The sequence below is a fragment of the Pelodiscus sinensis genome, chromosome 13, assembly GCF_049634645.1.
Source record: "Pelodiscus sinensis isolate JC-2024 chromosome 13, ASM4963464v1, whole genome shotgun sequence".
NCBI classification, from domain to species: Eukaryota; Metazoa; Chordata; order Testudines; family Trionychidae; genus Pelodiscus; species Pelodiscus sinensis.
The window spans coordinates 24,045,506-24,058,476 of record NC_134723.1 but is presented as its reverse complement, the minus strand read 5'-3'; the positions used below and the strand labels follow the sequence as shown (position 1 = coordinate 24,058,476).

At 43.0% G+C, this 12,971-nt stretch overlaps 1 protein-coding gene across 12 annotated transcripts in view; it reads right to left on the bottom strand.

Annotated features, from left to right (window-relative positions):
• Positions 1-12,971, bottom strand: part of ARHGEF9 (Cdc42 guanine nucleotide exchange factor 9) — a 419,582-nt gene that overhangs the window by 70,964 nt on the left and 335,647 nt on the right. For all 12 annotated transcript variants that reach the window (XM_075940846.1, XM_075940851.1, XM_075940848.1 and 9 more), the window contains one exon: positions 1,655-1,834. In XM_075940846.1, coding sequence (XP_075796961.1) covers positions 1,655-1,834 — 180 coding nt within the window. The remainder of the gene's footprint in view (positions 1-1,654; positions 1,835-12,971) is intronic.

Here is a 12,971-nt window from a genome sequence, read left to right as displayed (position 1 = left end):
TTGTCAGCTACCAAGTCCTATTCTCTTTGGGTATGTCTAGACTACAAGCCTCTGCCGACAGAGGCATGTAAATTAGACTACCTGACATAGTCAATGAAGTGGGGATTTACATATCCCCTGCTTCATTAAAATAAATATGGCCGCCGCACTGTGCCGGCTCAGCTGATCATCGGCACAGCACGGCAGTCAAGACTGGATCAGTTGACAGGGAACACCTTTGTTGACCGCTCCTTTATGCCTCGTGAAACGAGGTTTACAGGAGCAGTCGACAAAGGCATTCCCTGTTGACTGATCCACGTCTTGACTGCCGCACTGTGCCGACAATCAGCTGAGCCGGCACAGCATGGTGGCCATTTTTATTTTAATGAAGCAGGGGATATTTAAATCCCCGCTTCACTGACAAGTCAGGTAGTCTAATTTACATGTCTCTGTCGGCAGAGGCATGTAGTTTACACCTACCCTGTGTGTTTAACATGAGTAAGCTATCTGCTGCCTTGCTGTCACTTAGGCAGCATGAGGCCTGGGCCAGCATCCTTCCATTCAGCAGAGAAACAATCACAAAGGGAGAGGGGGAATAAAGTCAGATGGGTTTTCATGCCTTGAAAATGTGCTGTGTTGCTCCAGCCAAGACTCTGAACATGTGTTTTCCTTTCTTGTGAACCAATGCATAGACAGCTTACATTGCAATAAAACGTTCCACTCAGTTGGCATGCAATTAGAAATGCCTGGTTTCTTGGGCTGAGTTTTTTGTTTTAAACACACCAATCAAACAACTTGGGTTCTTCTTTAATACAGGTCTGAAAACAGACTGAGGTGTATTTTTACAACCATTTTTAGAAAAACTTTCCACACGATGAGCCAGGTATTTATAAATTGCTCCTACAGTTACACCTCGGTCTCCCTTGTATCTGACGAACATAGGCAGGTAGGAAATACCAGATGGGATCAGATGAACAGTCCATTTCCAACTATGTCCAGTACCAGTGCTTCATAGAAAGGTGCAAGGAACCTTGTAAAAGGCCTTTCCAGGATAACATACCCATATGGAAAGAGTCTTCTTAACCTCTCTGTTAGTTAGAGGTCAGTTTATGGCCTGGAGCATAAAGGTTTCTATCCTTGCCAAATCTTGATTTTAAAAAAATCATTTAAAAAGGTGTCAGGTATGAAATTTAGCTTGGAAGGAAGCCACATTATTATTATTATCTCAAATGACTTTACCAAAATCAAGGCTTGTAACACATTTGTCAGGCATGCAGTGTTGCCATTTTACAGATGGGAAACCTGATGCACAGAAGAATAGGTGATGTGACAGAAACAGATTTGTATTATTTTTTTGTGTTCATTCTACACAATTTCCCCATGTTTCCAATTTTTGTAGGATCACCTTTTATAGGACCGAACACCTTGCAATTGGGTAGAGACGTGTAAGATGTTAAGCAGACTCTTATCCCTCTTCTTGCTTGTGTGTTTTCTATGTCTTATAGCTTTATGCATCACTTCTAAAGTTTGCCCATTTCCACACCTAGCAACAAAAAAATCAATAGTCAAGGTAGCATGTGGTCTGTAATCTGAGGAATTTACTACCTAGAAAAGTGAAGATCAAGTCATGTAAAATGGCTCCTACTTTCTCTAAAAATTTCCCTCTAAAACTTACATGTTCCAGGAAACAAGGTCCAATTTCACTGAGGTGGGGGTCCTCATTGTTATACTGTTTCTCCAAATCCCGGACAAAGCCCATCTGAAACCTGTAGATATCTTCGATGTTCCCAAATATGACCTTCAACTGTTCATCGCTGAACATGTCTCTCCTCTTCCGGCACTGCTTTAAGTAACCCTGTAAGGAGAAAGAAAAGGAATTTGTAAAATACCCCAAACACCTACCTTGCCAGATGGACTGTGGAATCAGCAACTGACAAAAAAGCAACTATTCCCTGTACCCACAGATGAGTCAGGCACAACCCAGTCTATGATCCCAAGAAGCTCTGTGGACATTTGGGGTCTGGCAAGGCTGCTTTGGAGCATGGTCAGGGCTCTGCCATTGTCAGAAGCTACGTGGAGTACATGCTGATCCATTCAAAATTAGCTATGGAGGCGGTACAGAGAGCTACCTGACACTACCTGGGCACTCTGCCCACACCATCTGTGAAAAGGGAATACTCCTGAGAGGAGTGCAGCCAGCACTGCTTGGCACCTTCCTGTCTCTACCAGCACTGCAGAAAGGAGCAAGACCCATATTTGGCCCTCAATAATGTAAAGGGCTTTGGTTACTCCTTTCTGCCACTATCTGTCCCTTTATAAATCACTGCCATGTAAACAAATCCACGTTTTGATTCTTGCTGAAAACACTGTCCACAGAAAAGGTGCCACCTTCCCACACTTTGATGAGGGGCACATTATCCTATTGTGTTTGATTGGCTGGCCACTCTCCTTCCTCTCCAAATTGGCATATTTAAGCTGTAGCATATTCCATTAATGTCTGATTCTATGGTCTTGGTCTCCTAGCAGAGAATGAAAGAGCACAGGAGGCAACCATTCTTCCCACTGCTACTGCACTGAGCACCTGGCATCTCAGACCAACTGCTAGCCAAAGGCAACATGCCACCTCCCAGATCTCATAGGACATCCCTGACTTGGACTACGATGTAGTTTATCCCACCACTATTTATTTGCTTCTGTACGAGAAATAAAGGCAGGAAGTTTTGCTGTTCTGAAAATGTCAGTGTGTGGGAACTCTGTTTAAAAAAAAAGGTTTGATGGTGGTTTCAGTTTATTGGCTGCCTAACGAGGGAACAGCAGTGCTGGAAGTTAAATGCCGATGGTTAAATGTCATCTAGGAGGAAGAAAACAGCATCATTTTCATTTCTCTTTCCCGCTCCTTTTGATTCTCCTAGAATCTTCTCCATTACACTCGTGCACTCAAGTCAATGAAGTTGTGCCAGTATAATTGAGATAGGAAGTTTCTCCTCTGTTTTCTCAGCTATTGTTTTATTATAAAATAGTCTTTTATTATGTAATGTATAATTTATTATACGTATTCTAGTACCACCTAGACTCCTAATTGAAACTGGTGCCCCATTGTGCTAGGCATTGTACAAATGCAGAGTAAAAGATGGTCCCGGCCCTGGAGAAATTATAGCCTCAATAGATTCATTAGATAGATGAAAGCTGGGAGAAAGAGGAAGAATTATTATCCCCAGATGGGGCACGGAGTTGAAAGAATTCAAGTGACTCCCTCAAGGCCACAGAGTGAGTCCGTGGAACAGATGCAATCTGAAACCAGTCCTCCTAAATCCCAAGCTGGTGTCAGCTACCAGATCATCCTTTTTCCCTCTTCCTCTGCTCTTATTATTGATATGTATTGTTCTTTGTATTACAGTAATGCCTAGAGACGGACAGAGAACAGATCTCATTGCGCTAGGCACTGTACAAGCAGATTAATAGTCTCTTTCCTGCAGAGTTTACTATCTCAGCAGACAAGACAGACGGCAGGCATGAGAAAGGGACAGAACATACATGCTTCTATTTGCCTTCCTACTTGCAGATTATTTCTTTCATTCCGATCCACCAACTTATGTGAGTATTCATCTGAGCCACAAGCAATCTAAGCTTCCCAGTTGGAGGAGCACAGTCTCGCAAAGCAGGAACTGCCTCGGGAGTAAGGAAACGTGGATCTCTGCTACTGCTCTGCTCTATGATCTTGGGCAAATCACTTTACCTCTCGGCATCTGTTTTCCCCTCACACTATTTGCTTGTGTTGTCTATTTAAATTCTAGACTTTGCTGGGCACAGTGGGATCACATTATAAATGGAGGCCTCCTAATTTTAACAACAATCATAAATGAGGCCCTGTGAATGGAAAGACTGAACTTGTTTCCTTCCACTGTAAAGAAGAAAGGTGCTGCCAGGTCCAGCTGAACAGCTGAATTTGGGAACTGCAGCTGCTGAGTCACGCAGATGAGACACTAGCCGGTGACACACAGCTGATGTTAAACAACTATAAATATTGCAAAGTGATGATAAACTGCCCTTCAAATTCACCAAGTGGTTCCCTGGAATGACGACTTTTAAAAGATGATGGAATTATAAATATGACTTGAGACATCTTGGCTAATGGCCAACTTCCCTAACCATCCGGTTTAGCTAACATCACATCAGAGCAGAGCAGACCATAGCTGCCTTTGGAGACAATCCTCTCTTCCTCCTTTAGCCAAGGGATTGATCATGGAATACATTACATACTGGATAAATCTGAGACTACGCTCTTCTAGGGACTCACTTTTGAAACTCTCCTTGGGTTTCCCCCTCTCATTCTAAGGATGAAATGACATGACAAAATGGGGCAACCTCATTCGCAGCCAAACAATTTTAAGCTATGGCAGCTGTACAGAAAATAAATGATACAAGCCCGGCAGCAATCATGGGAATTTTTGCTATAGTATTTGCATTCCCATGTGAGGATCTCAAAGCACTCTGAAGATAGGAACTGATTCTTGCAAACTGCTTGTGAATTGGAAAGAATTACTATTAATTATTTTATAAACTCATTCTTTGAAGAATCATACAAATGGGTTCCAGTCTTCAGGTTGCTAGTTGGCTAGTCTCTGTCACCACTGCCTTGAATAATCTCTACAATCCATGTGTTATATCTCTGCTTGTCTAAGCCACACACTGCTCAGAGATTAAAGCAGCAAATTTCCATAGCAAAATTCCGGTGGTTAAACACTGGAATAAATTGCCAAAGGAGGTTGAGGAATCTCCAACATTGGAGATATTTAAGAGCAGGTTGGAGAGACATCTCTATCAGGGATGAGCTACATGGTGCTTGGTCCTGCTATGAAGGCAGGAGACTGGACTTGATGACCTCTCGATGTCCCTTCCAGGTCTAGTGTTCTATGATTCAATAGAGGTATTGATCAAGTCCCAGGGAATGCAAATAAATACTTAATAAATACATAATACAAAGTACCTGAGCCTTCTCTTGTATTCAGTTTCTACATTTGGATGGTTAGCTTCCAGTGTGAGTAATCAATTGGAAGAGACCACAGATTATACATAATACACAGCAAGCACCAGCTAGAAGGCTGCAGAATTTTTCCAGTAAATTTACTTTGTTGCATAAAACAATGTCATCTTGCTGCTGCTCATTCTATCAGGTTTGCTTAGGCTGAGGATAGCTGACTGATGAGCTGATGCTGGAGAACACTTCGCTCAATGAAGACCTAAAAATAGCTGACAAACTGTCTCCTTTTAAAGTATTTTTTGATGTTGTCCCTGTGGTATAGCAAAGTTGGAGAGTATTTGCAGGATGTTAAGTGCTACGTTTTCCAAGGGCTGGAGGTGGTATGTAAAGAGGCATGGGATGTGACCTAGCTCCTTTTTCTTCTATAGAGAAGGAAGAAGGAAACTGAAGATACTAGACAGGCAACTGTTTATTGGTTCTCCTCTTCCTAGCAATGAACCAGTTTATTTCCCTCATGGGCCATCCCCACTGCTTGGTTCTCAAAATATTTCATCCTGTAGGTCACCAAGGTAGGATTTATAGATATTAATGAGCTATTTGACTCTTCTGAGAACCATTCTGGAATGTACATGCATCAGTGGTAACCACAGGAATGACGCACAGGCTAGGAGAGGGGTTTTCAAACTCTGGGTCATGGCTTGTAAGGGAAAGCTGCTAGCTGGCTTTAAGATGCTTTGTTTACCTGCGCTACCACACGTACAGGCACTCACAGCTGCCATTGCAACACCCCTCTCGTCCTGCCCTAACTCATAACATTGAGCCTCAGGGGGCAGTCATCTTAGTCTGTAACTTGAAAAACAATAAGTAGTCCTGTGGCACCTTAGATACTAACAAAAAATATATAGAGAACCATGAGCTTTTGTGGGCAAAACCCACTTCTTCAGATGAGCTGGAATTTTTGAGCCCTCCTGCCCACTCTGTCCAAGCTCTGCTGGTTCTCCCTCTCCCTCTTCTTTAAAGCAGGCGCTGTATTGTTAACCCTAATTATAGACCTCTAGACCTTACCCTAATCACCTCTCTGTTCAAGTACTGAACTCCCCATTCCCCCACCACACTGGCTTCCCAAGCTCTCAGTCTTGCATTTCAATCCCTAAAACATGCAACAGTTAAAATCACCTTCTGTGTCCACTGCTCTGATCATATCACTCCCTTTGATGGCTTACCAGGGTCATTCTGAATCAAGTATAAACGCCTTGTCTTCATGCTCACAGTTCTCCACCATTTGACTCCTCCCTGGACTTTTGTCCTTTAGCTCAAAGGGAGGTGCAAGTGTACAGCACATCTCAGGACCAAAACTTTAGACTGTGAACTCCTTGGGATAGAGATTAAACCTTTGTATAGGTCAGCAAAATGCCATGTCCATTCAAGGTGTTCTACTGTAAGTGGAGCTAGAGTGCCACAGGTGGTTAAGTATCAGAGGGGTAGCCGTGTTAGTCTGAATCTGCAAAAGCGACGAGGAGTCCTGTGGCACCTTAGGGTATGTCTACACTACCCCGCTAGTTCGAACTAGGAGGGTAATGTAGGCATACTGCACTTGCAAATGAAGCCCGGGATTTGAATTTCCCGGGCTTCATTTGCATAAGTGGGGAGCCGCCATTTTTAAAACCCCGCTGGTTCGAACCCCGTGCAGCGCGGCTACACGGGGCTCGAACTAGGTAGTTCGGACTAGGCTTCCTATTCCGAACTACCGGTACACCTCGTTCCACGGTGTACCGGTAGTTCGGAATAGGAAGCCTAGTCCGAACTACCTAGTTCGAGCCCCGTGTAGCCGCGCTGCACGGGGTTCGAACCAGCGGGGTTTTAAAAATGGCGGCTCCCCGCTTATGCAAATGAAGCCCGGGAAATTCAAATCCCGGGCTTCATTTGCAAGTGCGGTATGCCTACATTACCCCCCTAGTTCGAACTAGCGGGGTAGTGTAGACATACCCTCATAGACTAACTGAAGTGTAGGAGTATAAGCTTTCGTGGGCACAGACCCACTTCGTCAGATGCATGTAGTGGAAATTTCTAGAGGCAGGTATAACTATGCAGGCCAGGATCAGGCTGGAGATGACGAGGTGGATCCAATCAAGGAGGATGAGGCCCACTTCTAGCAGCTGATCTGGAGGTGTGAATTCCAAGAGAGCAGACGCTGCTTTTGTAGTTAGCAAGTCATTCACAGTCTTTGTTTAATCCAGAGTTGATTGTGTCAAATTTAAAGATGAACTGTAGCTCAGGTGTTTGTCTGACACTTCCCACCACAATTTTTAGTTGCATATTACTCTGCCGAATTCAAACTGTTTGGGCTGAAATTCTCTACACCAGATGACTTCCTTAGGCTACATTTTTAATGAGGTTCTAAATAGTGGTTGTTCTCTGAGAATGAGGCTAGGTGGGAAATACACTGTTTTGCCCATGTAAAAAAATTCTTACAGCTGTTCTGCTGAGAAGCTGTAAAGCAGTGGTGGCTCAGCTGTGTGCTAAAAGCAGTTTGGTCCTGGCTTCCCAGCCTTGCATGGGGCAGGGTCTGGGGTTTTGGCTGCCCACCTGGGTTAATAATGATAAATAGGTTGCGAGCCACTGTGCTAGTGAGTTTGTACTATGGTGAAATGGTTTGAAATGTGGCAAGGGGGGGGGGGGACCTTTATGGCAAAGATATGCCTTTTGCTGCACCACTGAAAGTTCACCCAAATTTGGCTAAGTTATAAGTTGTTTGAAAAATCTCCATTCAAGGCGGCACTGGGCAACTTCAGCACTGACATTCCTGAATTCTTGAGTGCTGGACTTTGCAACCTTAGTGTTCTTTTCATGTCATTTTCGATGAAATAAGGGATAAGGGATCTTTCAGAAAAGGCTTTATTTTCCGCAAGATCAGCGTCTAGACTGGCACTTTTTTCCGGCAAGCTCCGTGCCGAAAAAAAGCGGCAGCCATTTTTATGTTAATGAAGCGGGGGAGATTTAAATCCCTGCTTCATTAGCAATTGCGATACGTCTAATTTACATCCCTTTTACGAAAAAGGGATGTAGTCTAGACGTAGCCCAGATGTGGCCTCACCAGAGCCTAATAAAGGGGAATAATAAGTTCTCTAGATCTGCTGGAAATGCTCCTCCAAATGCACCCTAATTTGCCATTAGCCTTTTGGCTACCAGGGCACACTGTTGACTCATATCCAGCTTCTCACCCACTGTAATCCCCGGGTCCTTTCCTGCTGAACTGCCACTTAGCCAGTTAGTCCCCTGCCTGTAACAATGCTCTAGACATACTCATCTTAGGTACAAAATCATGCAGTCAAGTCAAATTTGGATAGAGCCCTGAGTGGTTAAGCTGTCTCCCAGACTTCTCAAAGCAAACTGATTACTTCTGACTTGAACACTTAATTTGAGCAAGGTGAGTGTCTCTCCTCCAATGGATGGCCTGCCATCTTTGCAAATGAGTGTCCTCATTTCAGTCTTCGCTAGTTTAAAGAAGGTATCCGAACCCTTTATTGTTACATCACCTTCTGGTAAGATATCCTACAATTATATTCGGTATCATTCATAGCAAGCTAAGAATCATGAAGATGCCTATCTCCTTGACACCACAGGACAGATCCTCAGCTTATGTCAATGGAGCTAGGCCCATATATATCAGCTGAGGCCCATTGACATGGCAGGCAAGTGGAAAATTGAGATTTTCTTTTGTTAAACAGGCAAATACTAGGAGAGGAAAAAAAACAATAAACCAGGGGTGAGGAACTTTTTTTGAGTTAGAGGCCACTGAGCCATAGAAAAATCAGTTGGAGACCAGAGGCTGCAAAGAGGCAGCAGGGGGGCTGGAGTGCCAGTGTAGGCTCCCCAATGCTGGGGGAGGCCCTAAGCCTTGGGGGGGAGGGCAGATTCAGACCACCCAGGGACCGCATCTGGTCCCAGGGCTGTAGGTTCCCCACCCCTGTAATAAACCATAAAGGTGTTGCAGCACTTTGCTGCTTCGTCAGTGCAAACCCCTTTGAGTGAATGACATAACTGAATCAAACTGACTTGCCCCCAAATTGAAATCCCTGAATTCTTCCATACTTGAAAACCATGAAAATGTCTCCCTTCTGCTTTGGATGGATTTTTCCCTTGTCAGCAGAAACAGGACCAGTTTAAGGCTAAAGGTGGAGGAAGCTCTCTGAGGCTATGTCTAGACTACAATGATCTACCAAGCAGATGCAAAAAAAACCAAAACCAAAACCAAAAAACACAGAAGAGCAGATGCATTCCCTGGATGCGGCAGAGTTTTTCCAGGATACCAGAAAAACCCTGTAGTGTAGACATAGCCTGAGATAAAGTCATTAGGGACTTTTCGGTATTGATTCTGCAGAGTATGGGCACAGGACTGTTAAACTGTAAACGTTCAGTGGCATGAACTCAAAGAAAAGGATGTTAATGATAGGTCTTTAAGACTAAGGAGGGGATGAGGCTCTGAAAGAAGGAGGTTGGTTGAAGAGAGAATGAATGATCTAAAAAAGAAAGAGGCAATTCCTTCATTTAAAGGTAATCAGTATTTTCCTGAAAACTTTAGGAAAATGGATAAATCTGACTTAGAGAGTAGAGATGGTCAGGAATTTTTCACTAAAACATTTTTTCTTTGAAAATGCCTATTATTCTAAATCCAAACATTTCACAGGAAAGGGTCAGTTTTGACAGATTGTTTGACTAGAAAACATTTTGAACAAAGCTTTTGAAGTGATCAAAGCTTTTCATTTCAACATACTTAAAATGAGAAAGTCTGGTTTTCCAGTTTGAAGTGACTTTTTGTTTTGAAATATAAGCTGACTAGAAGATTCACTTGGCCTTGTTCAGGTTCTTCAGGGCAGGGGATTGGGGATGTGCAGGAATCAGGGTTGGGGGCAAAAAGGGGCTCAGGGCAGGAGGCTAGGAGGGTTCAGCAGTTGGGATTGGGGGGGTGGGTAAGGGTGGGCTCAGGACAGGGGTGGAAGGTGTAGGAGCCAGAGCAGGGGGTGGGGGACTCAGGTCAGGGGATGGGGGTTGCCGGCAGTTGCTCCCCTGGACCAGGCTAGGCAATGGAGGCTGTGTTGGCCAGCCAGCGGCTGCTCCACTGAGACTGGGATGCTCTCTGCCCCCTTGTGGCCATGGATATAACTGTTCCTGCTGTAAATATTCAGGTGTATAACCATCCCTGCTATCCCTCCCTTTCCCTTTTCTTGAACAAACAGACCCAAGGACAGATGAACACACAGGTGCTCTTAAAATATACAATTAGATTCCAACTTGTTATGTATCCACCCCTTGAGGTTTTCAGTTTGTGAACATTTTTGAGGTTTTTCTTTTTCATCACGATTTGGGATGCGGATTTTTTTTTAAATCTCAAAAACTTTTGCAACACAGGAAAACAAATTTCCTTTCCAGAGCTATTATAGTAAGAATCTGATTTCTTATTTCAACCAGATTCCTAGACTGTTTATCAGACTCTATTGACCTAACAAAGTTCATGGTAACAATACACTTCGGCTACATCTAGACTGGCATGATTTTCCAGAAATGCTTTTAACGGAAAAGTTTTCCTTTAAAAGCATTTTTTGAAAAGAACGTCTAGATTGGCATGGACACTTTTCCGCAAAAGCACTTTTTGCGGAAAAGCATCCGTGCCAATCTAGACGCGCTTTTCCGCAAAAAAGCCCCGATTGCCATTTTCACAATCGGGGCCTTTTTGTGGAAAACAAATCTCAGCTGTCTACACTGGCCCTTTTGCGCAAAAGTTTTGCGCAAAAGGGACTTTTGCCTGAATGGGAACAGCATTGTATTTCCACAAAAAGCACTGGTTTCTTACAGTAAGAAGTCAGTGCTTTTGTGGAAATTTAAGCGGCCAGTGTAGACAGCTGGTAAGTTTTTCCGGAAAAGCGGCTGATTTTCCGGAAAAACTGGCCAGTCTAGACACAGCCTTCTATATTACCATTTATTCTAACAGATACCAACGCACTTTATAATTTAGGGGTGCTAGATCTTCAATAAATTCTCCCCTGAAGCCAATGTAGTGACACCAATTTGTATCCCCTGAGGATCTGGTCCTATTTATAAATCTCCAATCCTTAACCTTCCCCTCCCAAAAAAACATCAAACCTCTAAATAGAAAGAAATGCCAAGGGACAGCTAATGATATCCTAATGTTCACCACAGCATGTTTCTTCTGATAGTAAGAGATGTCATCTCATCTCAAGGAATTTACTTCGGCCTCTAGCTTATAAAGAAGCATGATGCACACAGCACGTTAACCTCTCTTGTAGTATAACACAAAATTCCAATTATAACCACATGTGTTATAACATGACACACTGCACACTTAACCTGTATACATGTGTCAAACTTGAATATTTGCTACTGTTGCTGAGGCTATAATTAAAGTGTGTGAAATATAGTGAAGGAGATTAATGACTTGTATATACTACTCCACACTGAGGATAACAGTTGCTGTATCTTAATGAACGTGATCTGGGATGAAAATCTCAGTGTCCAGATTTTAATCCTTAATAACAATCCACCTGGAGTTTCCTTTAGTTTGTACATATTACAATTAAACAACAACATTTATTTAATTTGCTCGGTAAGAAAATATGGTGAGGGCATAAATCACTTCATTCCCATTGGGTAGTTTCAATCTCATTGTAAATTAGAAGAAATGACAGCCATTTTGAGTAAAGGAAAGTTGTTAACATAATAGGAAATCCAGATGAAAGCAAATGTTACTAAATTTGCTTAATTGCAACCTAATTTCCTTACATGTACATTCAGAGGTAGCTGGCACTGAGTTTTAATTACAGGGAGTGTCTGAAGGATAAAAATCTGGACATTTATTAGAAGAATGGGTATGAAACAAGGTCAGAACATTTTCTTAATAGTCCCCTGTTTAATTAAATTAAACTCTATTTTCAGCTAAATATGTTACTTAGAGTTCACATTTCAACCTTTATTCAGAGACATTTCTCACACAGACATATGCAACCACCACTAGTGTGTGTGTGAGAGAGACAGGCATTGCATTGCAAGCTGGATAAGGAGAGGAAGGCATGAGCAATGAAAGTGGCAATCCACCTATTTTTACAAGAAAACTGTCAAAAGACCTTTAATGTCCATGTAGAACACACAGGAGCTGGGTTGTGAAGGTTTTATTTTAATGTTTTCAGCACATTAAAGTGCTTGGAATTCAAACTCAATCTACCTCAGAAGGAGCAGAGTTTTCTCAATATCCAGCCTTTGGTTTTATAATCTAAGGCTACATCTTCACTTCCCAGAAGATTGATGCTGCAGTGGTCGTTCTTCCAGAGTTCGATTTAGTGGATCTAGTCAAGACCCGCTAAATCGAATGCTGAGGGTACCCTCTTCAGTGCTGGAACTCCTGCTTCTTGTGAGGAGTAAGGGAAGTCGGCGGGATCGTTTCTCTCATTGACATCTCATTATGGAGATGGCGCCAATGTTTAGCTTAAGGTACATCAACTCTAGCTACACTTTTTATGTAGCTAGAATTGCGTACCTTAAGTCAACCTTCTGGGTCTAGTATAAACCTGGCCTCAGAATTGTAAACCCAGTTGTCTGGATATGAGCCATCCTCTTCCAGTAAATAGGCTAGATAGAATAGTGGGTTAGTACAATACTGTAGTACACTAGTGCAGGGATGAAGGTTCAACCCAATTTAGGTCAGCTGGTGAAGACTTTGGAGCCCATACTCTGTTTCATATACAACAGCTGCAAACACATGGGGATTTGTTACTCAGCCTGGGATGGGAGCAGCGAAAGAGGCTAAGGACTGGAACAGAATGAGATGATGTAAGTCAGGAGAAAAGTAAATGGACAAGAGGCACAAAGGGGTAAGGCAGGTCTGGAGGTCATGACTGAAGCGCTTAGTCAGAACTCTATCAGCATGCAGAACTGTAATAGCAGTGTCAGGATTAGGGTTCATTGCCTGAGCTTTGTGGGGAGCCTAAGTCTGGGATAG